The sequence below is a fragment of the Callorhinus ursinus genome, unplaced genomic scaffold, assembly GCF_003265705.2.
Source record: "Callorhinus ursinus isolate GAN/ISIS: 27379988/994484 unplaced genomic scaffold, GSC_fseal_2.0 scaffold4, whole genome shotgun sequence".
Classification (NCBI taxonomy): Eukaryota; Metazoa; Chordata; class Mammalia; order Carnivora; family Otariidae; genus Callorhinus; species Callorhinus ursinus.
In genome coordinates this window covers 71,390,416-71,406,426 of record NW_027397066.1, presented here as the reverse complement: position 1 = coordinate 71,406,426, position 16,011 = coordinate 71,390,416, and the positions used below count along the sequence as shown (strand labels likewise).

Here is a 16,011-nt window from a genome sequence, read left to right as displayed (position 1 = left end):
CATAAACTAATAAGGTAAAGTAACTTATTTAATAGAGAATATTGGCAAAACTGGCTGACTGTGTGGAGAAAATACCTGTGGGCCTTACACAAGGTTACTCTCACACAGGGTATTAAATGTGAAAGGTAAAACTGTAAGTTTAATAAATAAAAGTTTTTGACCGTACAAAGGTCTCAAAACCCCAAACACAATAAGGCAAAATAAATCGATGGATTCTTTTATATAAAAACCAAGGAAATATTGACAAACTTATCAGTTGGATGAGCGATACTAACAAGAGTCCAAACTGATAAGGGATTAATAATACTTAAACCATACAAGGAACTTGATTTGTTCATTCGCAAATCAACAAAAAAGGCCATGACCCAGTAGAAAAATAAGCAATGAACAAAAACATACGTGTTTCCCAGTAGATCAAAGTGTAAGATTTTAAAGGTTTGGACAGGCAACTTACCAAAAGGGAAACCCAAATGTTGAACAATTATATGAGGGGATGTCCAACCTTAGGAATTAGGAATCAGAGAAATGCAAAATAAGATGAAACCTTACTTTCAAACCATGCCATTAACAGAGTAGGCAGCTGCGTGGTACTGATGCCGGTGGGGGTGTGCATAAGACTGGTGATCTCACGCACACAGTGGGGCTGCAGACTGGTGTGGTTTTCCCGGAGGGCAATCTGACAATCTGAATCAAACTAAATATTCAGAGGGGCGCCTGGGTGGCTCAGGCGGTTAAGTGTCCAACTTGATTTCGGCTCGGGTCATGATCTCAGGGTCCTGGGATCAAGCCCCACCATTGGGCTCAGTGCGGAGTCTGCTTGAGATTCTCTCTCTCTGCCCCTCCCCCCTGCTCACACACACTCTCTCTGTAAAATAAATAAGTAAAATTAAAAAAATTTAAATATTTATAAACCTGGCATTCAGCACTCTGACTCCTGTTATATACCCATGGAGGAACTCATGGAAAGCCAACGAGGGAATTATGTTCAAAGATTTTGAGATAACAGAACTATCAGAGCCAGCTCTTCACTTTAGAAAACTATAAGTAAAATGTGGTGGCTGCACGGTAGGAAACTCTACACAATCCTCAGAATAACCTCCTAGAGGTACATATTGCAGAAGAAGTAATGTGTCAATCATATTGTTCTTTGGACATAAAAAAAGAAGATGCCTTTTTCAAAGTGTAAGCCTTTACTAATGAGTCTCATGATAACAAATTGCCCAGCTCCTTCTCCTTAGGAAATAGACAACTATAACATCTGTTGTTATCCCAAGTCTTTATTGAGAAGTAAAGAGCTCAATATTACACATTAATGAAATTCTCGATTGTCAAGAGCCTTGCATATGTAACATCTTCTTAATAATACAAATATAGAGGGGAAGGTGACAGGACAGGGATGAGAAGGAGTTCTCCATGACTAAAGAGAAAAAATGTAACTTACGGGTAAAAAAAGAATGTTGTAAAGTCTTCCAGGTGGAATGAGAAACAGTATAATAATAAGTATACAGAAAGACTTTCTAGTGACCATAATTGATATATGGCACGTGGTCAATACACATGGATACCACATAATGGCTGCACTTCAAATTGAAGTTTGTTTACAGGTAACAACACGGTACACAAATATAAATACATACACTCAATATCCCTGGAATGCAAACTGTAGTACCTAGTAATAAAGAACTTTGTGTAGCATATTCAAAAGAAAGTAAAGATGGAAAGAAAGCCGTGAGAAATACTGTGAAAGAAACCCAATGTGTACTTCTATAGAAGCCAGCTTAAAAAGTTCGTTTGCTCATGTTTTCATTGAAGATTTGACTGACATATTCTACCAATTACATGAACAACATGTGAATTCAGAACAAGGCACTAAAACACAGGCCTCTCTTCTATTGTTCTCCGAGTCAGAGTTAATTCACCAACACTGCATTCTCCCTTGCTCGTCCCATTAGCTCTCAAAAGGTTACCTCATTCAACACTTTTGAAAAATAAGATCAAATTGAGAAATAGATTTCTTCTCCATAAATTTGGTGAGACCCTCTCCTAAAAAAAAATCTGCTGCAAATTCAAACTTTGGCTGATACATTCTGATAATGAATTTTCAATACCAGAAACTCCTTTTGATTAAACTGAGCTCCATTTAGGTTATAAATTCTAGTTTTGAAATGCAGGATCAAGAGTATCTGAGTTCTCAGAGTGCCTGGGTGGCTCAGCTGGTTAAGTCTCCAACTCTTGATTTCGGCTCAGGCCATGATCTCAGGGTCAAGAGATCGAGCCTCATGTTGGGCTCTGTGCTGAGCATGGAGCCTGCTTAAGGTTGTCTCTCTCCCTCTTCCTCTGCCCCTCCCTCTCATAAAAAAAAAAAAGTATTTGAGTTCTATATTCTCAAAATGGCATAAAACTCAAACTTTAGTCTCACAATATTTATATGTGAATTTCAAAACTTTAAATTCTTGTGTAAAATGAACATATTTGCTGAGTTAAAACCTTCAGTACATACTTAAAACATTTAGTAAGTTGGCCTTCCCAGATTAGTTACATTAAAATCAGTTGCAAATAAGTTGGGCCACCTGGGAAGAGAATATATGGACAAATCTTTATACTAAACTAATTATTAGAGTAAGTCAAACTTAGTGATAGGGCTCCTTCCAATTTTCCCATGTTATGGTTGGAGATGACATTTTAATCCACAATCAATCTTCGGTGGCTTCATGCAGTTCAGAGCAAAAATAGTTTGAATTAAGTGAAACAGTTATTCCCACAGACATTAGATATGATACAATACCCAAAGAAAAGCACAGTATCCAACATTTATCTTAACCATTCATACAAATTCTAGCATAATGACTACATACCCATTCTATGGTTTGGAGTTCTTTTCGAGTTTATCTTTTAGAAAAGTTTACCCCGGGGAAGGTAGTTGAAACAAAAGGCTCCTTTCTTAAAAGAAAGCTATGTATTACGTCCGTGAGCTCAGCCTGCATGGGAAGGAATGCCCCTACTTTCCCTTCACACACTGGGCAAAAATGACAATACTGATTTTCATGATTGGAAATAAAACTCAGAAGCCTTTTGACGCTTCTCTCCTCACTTTAAAGGCTACTTCATTGTCAACTGAGAAGACTCATCCATGGTAGCAAGTGGGCATACCACTCCATATACTTTACAAAGACTTTTTTTCTAGACTCAATATTTACACCTAGATTTCTTACATGAGAAAAAAAAAAATCTTCTTTGATCCATGGGCAAGGTTTATCTAAAATAAATTAAAGTGCAGAAGACTTAATGGCTGGTCACAAAGACCGGCATCCTACGGTGGTCAGGGCATATAAAGAGTGTACCTGCCCTGGCAATGCAGGACACGTCAGCCCCTTTCTCACCGATTAGGAACACATACTAGCACACATCCTAGACGTGGATATTGGAACTCCCGTTTGCACCTACACCTTCCATTCCTTCTGTAGACTGGGAGGAAGAAGGGCGGGAGCTTCTGGGGCGAGCCTGACCGTTCAGTCCCATGGGTGTGCCTAGACCATGACTAGTTTGGGAAGCTGCATCATCGGATTCGCAGCGTCCCAGTTCCTCCCGTACTAGCCGCTCCATCTGCTCCCTGTGGATTTCACTGTCACGACCCAGTCTTTCATCCTAATAAAGGAAAAAGAGACCATGATGTTGGGGGTCGGGCGAGGCATACTTCTGTACTTAGAAGTTGCCCTAGGAAATTAAGGGGCCAAATTATCTGTCAGTAAGTGACTCTGGCGATTTATAGCATATACAGCAATTCTCTGAGCTACTGGAGTAACTTTTTTGCTTAATTGTACCATTCAGTTGAAGGCCGAAGCATCAGTGCATGCAGTATTACATAACACCTCCAGATTATCATCTGATGGCACGGATCTGCAGTTACACAGACATTTTCAAAAAACGTCTCAGATTTAAGGTTATAAAATATGACTATCCTGATATTTTACTGAATCAGTGTTTCTGTGTCAGATGACCACTTACCTCCGCCACCCCATCCAGCAGCCTTCCCAACACTTCCCTTCTCTTCAGTTTGGCCCGCTCCATGATCTCCAGCTTCACAATCACAGCGTCAATCTTGGACACGATGCTGCCGATGGAGTGCTCCATGCGGTCCACTCGTCTCACCAGCCTGTTGGAAACCGCAGGTGAGAGGGGTCAAAGCCACCTTGTGCAGTTGGTTGCCTTTTCAGCCCAACTGGCTTTTCAAACGGAAGTGCTAAGATTTTTTTTCTTAAACAATATGATAATCTGAAACACATTCTAAGTAGTCTCAAACTTCAGTGATAAACTCATATATTGCTGATGGGAATGCTAACTGGCACAACTTCTCTGCAAGTCAGCATTGTATTACAAGTCTTAAAAACATATGCTTGGCTTTTATTCAGATATTCCATTTTTTGAAAAATTTCTAAGGGAAATATGTATATGTGTGATTTTTTGGGCTACCAGCATACTCATTAGAGTTCTGCTTATTAATAGTGGTTCATTGAAAAATGGTTACATTAGGGGTGCCTGGGTGGCTCAGTTGGTTAAGCGTCTGCCTTGGGACTCAGGTCATGATCTTGGGGTCCTGGGGTCGAGCCCTGCATTGGGCTCCTTGTTCAGTGGGGAGCCTGCTTCTCCCTCTCCCCCTTCCCCGGCCTGTACTCTCTTTCTCTCGTTCTCTCAAATAAATGAATGTTTTTTAAAAAAAGAAAAATGGTTATTTTTATAATTAACAGAAAATTATTCAAATATGTTATTGTTCATCTATATAATGGAATTCCAAGGAGACACCAGAAATTATATGGTGATGGAATATTTAATGAAATAGTAATGTTCACAATATATTAAGTAAATAAAGTAGTTAGAAAACACTGTTCCCTAATGAGTGAATGTTTTGAATAAAATAATTTTGAATAAAATTATTCAAATAATTTTGAATAAAAAATTATGTAAATGCTTTAAAAACACAGAAATGGGAGACAACCTCTGGGATGGTGGTTTGAGGGCTCTGTAGGCACTCTCCCCAGAGAAACAACCATAACTGTTAAAAATTATTTAAAAATTTTTTTTTAAATTCTATAAATCTTTTTTTTTTTCAAAGATTTTATTTATTTATTTGACAGAGAGAGAGAGAGACAGCACAAGCAGGGGGAGCAGCAGGGAGAGGGAGAAGCAGGCTCCCGGGGGCTCGATCCCAGGACCCCGGGATCATGACCTGACCTGAAAGCAGACGCTTAACCAACTGAGCCAGCCAGGCACCCCAATTCTGTAAATCTTCTTAAGAGTATACAGCAAATGAAGAAGCATTTATTTAAGAAAATTCACTGGATTTTAGTAAGAAGAGTGAGAGTCTATGACATGTGAGCTACGGTCTGCTCCCTCTCTGTCTCCCCTAGCTCATTGTGACAGAAGGGTCACTCCAGTTGGGTTCGGCAATGGACCCAGGGCCCCCACTCCCTCCAGCTCCCAGTGGGGGCCTATGGTATCTCCCAGGGAGGAGTGGGCTGCTGCATTTCTCATCTCTATGTCTCCACCTCCAAATCCATGTTGCAGAGGATCTAATCCAGGCAAGAGTGGCTGGGAGGAATGATGTTTTCCTCCACCCAGCTGCCCACTGTAGGCTGGAGTTTCCATGCCAGGAGAGGAAAACTGAGAAGACTGAAGGCTGCCCTCCTAGCCCAGTGGCTTATTCATGAAACAGGGGTATCACGTGGGTAAGTAGACCACTGTCCCTGCACCTAGCTCTGAAGGAGTGGCACAGAGGTTTTGCCCGGGAGGAGAGTCAGGCCACAGAACAGAGAGCTCCAAGGCTTCCTCCAAGAGAACTGGCTTTTTGGAACAAAGTGCTAAGCCTAAGAGTGCTCCTCAGAACAATGGGGATTGTGGTGATAAGCCGTTAAGACAAGGCCGGTCACCTCATGAGACAAAAAAGTTAAACTGTTTCCAGCTAGTTTATCAGAAAGAACCAGGAAAAGAGACAGCTAAGAAGACTGCTAAAGACTGGCTTCAAAAACTACCCCTGCAAAGGGGCATGAATTGAATTGGATCAGAGTGTGGAACAGTTTATATCCCGAGGCTTTACTGAAAACAACAGACCCATCAGCCAACAATTAGTGGAAGCCAAGAGGTGGAAGTAATATCAACAGAGGCGGAAGGCTTCCCAGAGAGAACAGGGAAAGACAATGAGAGCCCTGCTAAGAGCACTGTCTTTTCAAAGTGACTGTGGTGGTCATGTGGTCATGTGGTCAGGCCCGTGGCCTCTGAGAAGCAGAATCAGAGGCTTCACAATGTGGGGGAAACAGACTTCATTAAAAAACAAGCATGCAAACAGCAAACAGAACAAGCCTGGGGGATAGGGGAGGAAGAAAATTAGTATTCTAAATTGCTATAATATTTATTTAATATCTCCAGTTTTCAATAAAAAAATATGAGACATGCAAAAACACCAGAAAAAAATGTGACCCATAACACATAAAGGAGGCAACAGAACTTGCCTTTGAGGGGGCCCAGAGAGATTTAGTAGACAAAAAGCTCAAAGTAGCTATTATAAATATATTCAAAGAACTAAAGAAAATCAGGCTTTAAAAGATATAGGAGAGTATGAGGACACTGTCTCATCAAATAGAGAATATCAAGAAAGAGATGCAGATTATTTCAAAGAACCTAAGAGAAATTCTGGAGTTGGAAAGTACAATGAATGAAAGGAAAAAGTCCCTAACAGGGTCTCAACAGCAGATTTGAGCTGGCAGGAGAAAGAATCAGCACACTTGAAGATAGATGGACAGAAACTATGCAATCTGAAGAGCAGAGAGAAAAAAGAGTGAAGAAAGATGTGGGATATCAGTAAGCACCCCAACATATCTAGGATAGGAGTCCCAGAAGGAAAGGAGAGAAAGCAGCAAAAAAATATTTGAGGACATAATAGTTGAAAACTTCCCAAACTTGATGAAAATATTATATATCCCAGCAGCTTAATGAACTCCAGCTAGGATGACTGCAAAGAAATCCACATCCAGACAGATCATGGTCAAAATACTGAAACACAAAGACAAAGAAAATATCTTGCAAGCAGCAAGAGAAAAGTGACCCATCACATACAAGGGAACTTAAGTAAGATTAACAGCTATCTTCTCATCAGAAATAGTGGAGACAAGAAAAAAATGAAGGAAAAATAAAAATATTCCTAGATAAAGAAAAACAGGGAATTCAAGCTAGCGGGCCTGCTTTATTTTTTATTTTTATTGTTAAAGATTTTATTTATTTGAGAGAGAGAGAGAGCGTGCACAGGCTGGGGGGAGGGGTGGAGGGAGAGGGAGACGCAGACTCCCCGCTGAGCAGGGAGCCTGACATGGGGCTTGACCTGAGATCATGACCTGAGCTGAAGGCAGACGCCTAACCGACTGAGCCACCCAGGTGCCCCAGCAGGCCTGCTTCTATTAGAAGAGATACTAAAGGAAGTTCTTCAGGCTGAAAGCAAGTGATCCAGATAGTAATTGGAATCCACATGGAAAAAACAAATAGCACTGGAACATGTTATTATGTAACTGCAAAAGACAATACAAATGCATATACCTTTTCCTTTTTTTCTCTTCACTGATTTCAAAAGCAACTGTGTAAGACCATATGTACACAATTGTATTGTTGGGCCTATAACACATATAAATGTAATAATATATTTGACAATAGCAGGACAAAGGAGGTGGGTAAGATCAAAGTTGTATTGGAATACGGAAATGACACCAGATGGTAACTTGAATCCACAGGAACAAATGAGAAGCAGAAATGGTAAGAAAAAGAATATGCTGAATTCTATAAATATATACTTTCTCTTCTTTCTTGTCTCAGCTCTTTTAAGAGACAAAATTATTGAAGTGATCATTATAACATTGTGATACTGGATTTGTAACATATAATAATGGCACAAAAAGGGGAGGAGTTAACAGAGTTATATAGGAATGATATTTCTGTATCTCCTTGGATTAAATTAATATAAATCTGAGGTAGATTTTGATAAATTTCTTTGTATATGTTAAGTCCTAGAGCAACCACTAAAAACATAACTGAAAAATGTAATGAAAAAAACTATTAAAGGAATTAAAATGTTACATTAGAAAACACCCATTTTATTTTTTTTAAAGATTTTATTTATTTATTTGACAGAGAGAGACACAGCAAGACAGGGAACACAAGCAGGGGGAGTGGGCTTCTGCCGAGCAGGGAGCCTGATGTGCGGCCCAATCCCAGGACCCTGGGATTGTGACCTGAGCCAAAGGCAGACGCTTAACGACTAAGCCCTGAAAAGTATCCATTTTATGTAAAAGAAAGCAATAAAGGAGAAAAGGAGGAACAAAAAAGACATGAGACCTATAGAAAATGAAAAATAAAATGGTAGATATAAGTCCAACTATATCAATGATAACATTAAATGTAAATGAAGTAAACATTCTAATCAAAAGGCAGAGACTATCAGACTGGATAAAAAGACCAGATCCAACTAAATGGTGTCTACAGGTGACACACTTGAGATTCAAGGATACAAATAGGTTGGAAATGAAAGAATGGAAAAAGATGTATCATGCGAAAAGGAACAATAAAAACGCTGGAGTTGCTATAGTAATATCAGACAAAAAAAGACTTTAAAACAAAAAAAATCTTACTAGAGATAAAGTAGGACATTTTATAATGAAAACAGGGTCAATCTATTAGGAAGATGTACCAATTATAAACATATATACACCTAGCAGCAGAGTGCCAAAATACACAAAGCAAAACCTTACAGAAAGGAAGGAACAGACAATTTAATAATAATAGTTGGAGACTTTAATATCCCACTTCCAAAAGCAGAAAGAACAAATAGGCAGGATGACAGGAAATAGATTTAAATAACACTATAAACCAACCAGACCTAATAAATACCTATAGAACACTCCACTTAACAACAACAAAACATATATTCGTCTCAGGTATATCTTAGGATATACCATGTGCTAAGGCCATAAAAGCATAAAAAAAAAATAAACACATGTAAATGGAGATACAAACACCAAAATGTTAATTGGCATTTTGGTTTAGTGGGAATGGGAGAGATCTTAATGTTTTGTTTTTCTTTATTTGCTGATTTTCCTATAAGGAATATAATACTGTTATCAAAAGAAAAAAACACCATTAAAAGTTATAAAAAAAAAAGAACTGATGATTAGTAATGGAAAGGATCAAATTGTGAGAGGTAGAAGAAGTGGCTTGGTCTCATTTGAACTCATCAGCCCCAATTCTGCCAATTCCTTAATACTTACACTTGAAATTCTTCATAAGAAACCCCACTGGAGATGCTTCCCCTCCTTCTGGAGCTATGCCCACTGTCTTCATCATCATCCTCCTCAGAATCATCCAGGCTTCGTGGGAAACTTCGGCTACTCATGGGACGTGGTAAAGAGCTGTGGTCCAGATCCAGGTCCTCCTGAAGAACATGGGGTCACTGAGTGAGGAGCAAGAACACCTAGTCCCCACAGAACTTCACTGTGGGCTTGGGCAGATGGGAAATGGGCATGTACCATTTAACACCGACTGTGATTCCCACACTTCTAAATTTCATGGACTGGCAAATTTTCAAAACAGATTTTAATGACCAGCAAGGAATTGCTAACTTGTTTGGACAAGAAAGAACATTAAAAATAGAACAACAACAAAAAAAGTAAATGAAGAAATATATTCTCACCTTTTCATAAAAAAACACATTTAATAACTACAAAGTAGGAAGAATATAATCTTAGAAGAAATACAGACTTGTGTAAGGTGATTTTACTCACTGTCTTCTTGTTCACATTTCACTATACCTGGTAAAATTTCCCACCTACCGACACAGTTCTGTGCAGTTTAGCGACCGCTGTTCTCTACTATCTCCTTATAGAAAAGAGATTTTTGTAGAGTATTCACCTATATTCTCTACCTCAATTACCATGGATATTTTTTGGTTTGTTTAACCATTTATTTTTAAAGTTAATGTTAAAAGCTTTTAATTATCCTTTCTGATTATAAAAGACCATTTCATAAGTATTCAAATGGAAGGCAGCTGCTAGTTTTGTTTTACTATAAATGTTAATTTATAGAGCAACTAACTTTATATCCCCTGAGAAATCTTTTCCCCACTCTCATGGACACTGTGAAGTGTGTAACTCCTAGGTTTCCCTTTTCAAGCTGATGACCAAAAAGCTTAGGGCCAAATTTGTAGCTCAGTCTTTAACAAGCATGTATATATTTTTATGGAATGCATTTTTAGCTTCACAGTCTATTTTATATTTCACTTTTGTTTTACCTCATTTTTTCATTTTGATTTTTTTACATTTATGCCAATATATATGTATTTTTACATAATGTTGTTATATATCCTTTTTGGAATATGCTGGGTACTACTACATAAATTGACGGAGACAGAGACAGAGAAAGAGGCAGAAAGACAGAGAGAGACTCTCAGTAATCCACTACTTAGCATGGTGTCTGAAACACAGGCTGAATCAAATCACGTTCTCCTACACTAGACCCACCCTCTCTTTTTCCAAGTCGTCTCTCATCTGCTGATGTTCATGTTCGGTCAGTTCTTGATCTCCATCTTGGTCATATTTTGTGAATATTGCCTCGATCTCTGCATCAGTATGGCCCTTCCTGAAATTATTGAGAGGTTACAGATGAAATCATTCATACACATGGTCTAGTGCAAACACAGAGACATCAAGATGCAGGAAGAAAGGAGAAACTGCTGAATCATCCCTCCTCTTGGGATATGTTCCAGAAAGACACCTCCTCTGAAAAAATAGTGTCTCTCTGAGTACTTGGGCCAGAAATATCCTTATCACCAAGAACTTATCTTTACATAGGAATTTCACAGGGTCTCAGAAAGTGATTCTCACCCTTTGAGATCTTGTCGAAGTTCATCAAAGTTTAACTTGCCTCCCCCTTGCCTCAGACTCTCAGAAATGTCATCCACAGCATTTTTTTTCAGTTTTAGTTTGACCAAGGCTTTATGGTAGCCCTGTTGAAATGAAAAGATTGGGTTTAGTTTACTCTCTTTTTAGTTAGTCTCTTTTTGTATGTGTTTACCATCCATTTACACGGTAGTGCAGGGCTGTCAAAATGACCTTGCAAGCCCGAACTGCGCAAGTGATGTTAATAATCAACAGGAAAAATTATGATTGCTCTGCGACCTTTAAAACATCTTATCAGGGGCGCCTGTCTGACTCAGTCAGAAAAGCATGTGACTCTTGATCTCGAGGTCATGAGTCTGAGCCCATGTTAGGTGTAGAGATTACTTAAATAAACTTAAAAAAAAACCTTTTAATCAAAGCATTAAAAACTCCCTTGGTATTGGTTATAAGTTTACAGGGAAGTTTAAAAAAACAGTAAAATGAATATTTATTTGTAAAAATTTTATCCAGGGTAGTTTGAATAGTGCTTCCCTCCTTCTTGTATAACGGATATGGAGGAAGCCTCTTTTCTATGTCTTCAGGAACTTTGATAATCCTTTCTTTATATGGATCAGCTCCAACATTTTATCCTTTGCCCTTCCAATGCTGTAAAATATTCCCAGAGTTCCTTGAATGTGACGTTGTTTGCCAGCGTCACTTCCTTGGAGACACTGTCGGTACTTTCCATCACAACCACTACCCTCATTCATGTTGATAAACTTGCCTTCACTAAGTTCTTTGACTGCATATCTATCTTTCCACAGATATTCAAGATCTTGAAGGGTAGCAGCGCCGACATTCCCACGGCCATCTACCTATTCTAGAACTCTTACATTTGTTTTGAACTTCACTTTCAGTGTTATCAGTCTTTGTTTCTTTGCTCAGCTTTCATCTTTGCTGGCCCATTCTCCCTTTCAGATATGCACTCTTGTGACACATCATGTGGGGGTTTCTCACAGGGAGAGAGAGAAGCAACACAACTACATGTTTTGTGTCTGCACTAAACAGCGGGTGCTCGGTGACCTAGCCTAGACTCTGTAAGAAGGGATGTTATTGCTCACGGGTCAGGGTACACATCAGTTATTTATGTAACGATTTATAGCCTGAAGAGCTAGCGTGAAGTTTATATGTTATGCTATTACAGTTAATATACTGTGATAACTGAAATGTTCTGTGACAACTGGAAGTTTGTACTTTATATTCTTTTTTTTTTTTTAAAGATTTTATTTATTTATTTGAGAGAGAGAGAATGAGAGATAGAAAGCCCGAGAGGGAAGAGGGTCAGAGGGAGAAGCAGACTCCCTGCTGGGCAGGGAGCCCGATGTGGGACTCAATCCCGGGACTCCAGGATCATGACCTGAGCCGAAGGCAGTCGCTTAACCAACTGAGCCACCCAGATTATTCTTAGTCAAGATACTGTGACAACTGAAATAGGAACTGTGTGGAGAGGCTGGTGTTATTTAACATGAAATAACTGAAATCTGTGCATCTCAGAACCAAAGTGCAATGTAAGGATTGCTTGTATACACCTTGGAGATTTGCTAACATGTAAGAAACTGTTTTGCAAAATTCAGGATAACCCAAATCTTAAGGCCCCATCCAGGGTTTTTTTTTTTCCTTTAAATTTTTTTATTGTTATGTTAATCACCATACATTCCATCATTAGTTTTGGATATAGCGTTCTATGATTCATTGTTTGTGCATAACACCCCGTGCTCCACGCAGAACGTGCCCTCTTGAATACCCATCACCGGGCTAACCCATGCCCCCACCCCCCTTCCCCCAAGGGGTTTTGTTTTAAGAACTGGAAGTTCTCTGTTCCTACATGATTCACAGACAACACAGTCTTAGGACTTGAACCAACAGAAAAAGATCACACAGTCAAGGAGCCACCGGTATCTTAGTAAAATGATGTTAGGGAACAGGCTGTGTACTTTAGATGTAGTTATTTGTTGTTGCTTAAGTTTTATACTTTAAACCAAATAAAGAAGTCACATGGAGAAGAACAAAGCTACCCAACTTTCCTGTCCTGCCCTTCCATTTATTTAACAACTTCCTGAGAAGGTGCGTAAGTGAAAGTTCTCAGGCCCTTACTCTGTGGCCTTTTTCCTTTGACTATTTTAAAACTTCCTTGGAAGGACAAGGATAAAGGGTGAACTACAAAATATTTGCTTCTAAAACTTTTTTTTTCTTTTTTAAAATTGTATTTGAGATAGAAAAAATGGAAATGTCTTTATATTCTTCCCTTTCAGTTTATTCTGAACTCTGGATCTGCAAGTGGCCGCCCACTAGCGGTGTCCTCAAAATAAGTAAAGGTAAAACCAGCAGCTCAGCTCTTAAGAGTCAAAAGAGATTGTGGAGAATTTAATTCTAGGGCATTAAATGATTTCCAGAATTGAAGTCCAGGCTAGCAACATACCCATCTCTAGCTCTAAGACAGAGAACATTTAAATTATTCCTGAAATGTAGCAATCTACTCTTTACTTTACACCGTAACAGTGGATCAGTGTTGATGTGTAAATCTGGCTGAAACAATGCTCACTTTATGTAGAAAATAAAACAATTCTGAGAATTAGGGCTTGTCATACCTTTTTGATAAGATCTGAGAGTTCCATTTCAGCTTTCTGCTGGGCCAAATCAGATTTAACTTCAGAGTAAGTATCATTGATGATGGCCAAAAACATATTCTGTTTGTAAATCAAAGGAAAGTTGAGATTAAAGAAGAAACCTAAATATACTTCCTAAACATCAACCCGAAATTTGACATACGCATTTTTGTTCATTTTTTTTTAATGATCTGATTTCTTAAGAAGACATAAATTAATAGTTTTGCTACTATACTCTTTGGGAAAGTTATTTTTTCCCTTAAATCATGCCAAAGGAAAAGGCAATATATTTTCTTATTTACAAACCATATATTGTGATATATTTTGCAAAAAGAGACAAGAATGAAATACAACAAAATATTGATGTATTTACCTATGGATGGTGGGATTATTTTATTTTATTATTTTTGTTTGTCTACACTTTTTTCATTTGACAGAAATTATTAGAAGTGTAGAACTCTACATAGCTCTTCAAATTTCAACAGTCAATACAGACAAGTGGAATTCTATGCTTCTTCCAAATATTGCTATACAATATTATTTGAGATTTACAGGAGCATATTTTGAAGAGTTGAAAAGATCTCTGCAAATGGGAATACAGTAGGCTTCACAGAAGATAGTCAAGAGAAGCTTAGTGAAAAGACAGACTTTGGAGTCAAGCATACTTGGGTTTCAGTCTTAGCACTGCCAAGACTATATTGTTTAAATGTTCTAATCTTTATTTTAAAATTTATTTGTTCTTACATTAACAAAATGGGAGAAATAATAGTTCCTCCCCTACAGATTTGTTGTAAGAATTAATGAGATAATCTATGTTAAGTGCTTAGGACAGGGCCTCATGCATGGTTAAGTGCTACATAATTTATAGCTATTATCATTCAGTAAAGGTTAGTTCATTTTCCTAACTTTCCCCTCCCCAAGATAATGGTTTGTATTTCCAATTTCCAACACCTGTTTCCCACAGGTTTTTTTTTTTTTTTTAAGATTTTATTTCTTTATTTGACAGAGAGAGACACAGTGAGAGAGGGAACACAAGCAGGGGGAGGGGGAGAGGGAGAGGACCCTGGGATCATGACCTGAGTCGAAGGTAGACACTTAACGACTGAGCCACCCAGGTGCGGCCCCCTCCTCCCAGGTTTTCTTGAAACGCCACACCCAACTGATCAGGTCCTTTAACACATTCCTTTCTGGCATATAGCTCTGGTTTGTGACTACAGTTATGCATTTTTTTTAAGATTTTATTTATTTATTTGAGAGAGAGACAGAGCACAAGCAGGGGGAGTGGCAGAGGGAGAGGGATGAGCAGGCTCCCCGCTGAGCAGGGAGCCGAATACGGGGCTGGATCCCAGGACCCTGAGATCATGACCCGAGCCAAAGGCAGACGCTTAACTGACTGAGCTACCCAGGCGCCCCCAGAGTTATGTATCTGATTATGTCTGTTTTCCCCACAAGTTTGTGGAACCTCTCTGAGGGCAGGGCTGGTCTGGACCCCCAGTACCTAGCACCTTGCCTGGAATATAGTGGTTCAGTAAATATTTATTGAATGATGGGGGAATGAACAAAAAGAGAGCTCTATTATTTTATTTTATTTATTTTTTTAAAGATTTTATTTATTTATTTGAGAGAGAGAGAATGAGAGATAGAGAGCACGAGAGGGAAGAGGGTCAGAGGGAGAAGCAGACTCCCCGCTGAGCAGGGAGCCCGATGTGGGACTCGATCCCGGGACTCCAGGATCATGACCTGAGCCGAAGGCAGTCGCTTAACCAACTGGGCCACCCAGGCGCCCGAGCTCTATTATTTTAATGGGCTATTAAATTGCTACAAATTAAGGAGGAATACTATTTAAGATTCTGTAGCAGAAATGAGAATAAAATATAAAACGCATGGAAGTTCCTGGCTTAATGCTCAATTCCAAGCACAGCTGGAGTAACATCTCCCACTTTCTCCCTCCCAACCCAGGCAATTACTGTTCTCTTTTTAAGTTCCCAAATGGCTGGTAGCTAACGCCTGCTAGTATCTTAGTTGTAGGATTAAAGTGTGGGTCCTCTGAAGAGATTTAAAAAAACTAAAAGTGGCTGAGAAAGGCTACTGAGGATGTGGGGAGAGGAAGCTCCCCCTCCTTCTCTCCATTCTGTCTCAGAAGGTTCGCTTGATTGTGTAATTGGAGGTCTTTCCCTGGTGATGATGGGCTTTTGCTTCCTGGCTCCACTGGACCACCTCACATTACTGCGGCTTCTTTTAAAGCCAGGACAGGGCCGCCTGGGTGGCTCAGTCGGTTAAGCGTCTGACTCTTGATTTCGGCTCAGGTCGTGATCTCAGAGTTGTGAGATCGGGCTCTGCGGTCGGCGTGAAGCCTGCTTGGGATTCTCTCTCCCTCTCCCTCTGTTCCTCCCCCCATTCGTGGGCGCGCTCTATCTGTACATAATAATAAATTGTAA

General features: G+C 39.2%; 1 protein-coding gene across 2 annotated transcripts in view; it reads right to left on the bottom strand.

Moving 5' to 3' along the window:
* Nucleotides 1–1,257: 1,257 nt before the first annotated feature.
* PKD2 (polycystin 2, transient receptor potential cation channel) overlaps nt 1,258–16,011 on the bottom strand; it is a 56,473-nt gene continuing 41,719 nt past the window's right edge. The window contains exons 10-15 of one of the 2 annotated variants that reach the window (XM_073891931.1): nt 13,556–13,654; nt 10,914–11,035; nt 10,551–10,668; nt 9,303–9,463; nt 4,006–4,153; nt 1,258–3,645 (exon numbers count right to left, since the gene is read on the bottom strand). In XM_073891931.1, the coding sequence (XP_073748032.1) occupies nt 3,409–3,645; nt 4,006–4,153; nt 9,303–9,463; nt 10,551–10,668; nt 10,914–11,035; nt 13,556–13,654 (885 nt within the window). In that variant the 3' untranslated portion in view covers nt 1,258–3,408. Of the gene's footprint in view, nt 3,646–4,005; nt 4,154–9,302; nt 9,467–10,550; nt 10,669–10,913; nt 11,036–13,555; nt 13,655–16,011 lie in introns of both variants that reach the window. The other variant, XM_073891930.1, reaches the window with a different exon arrangement.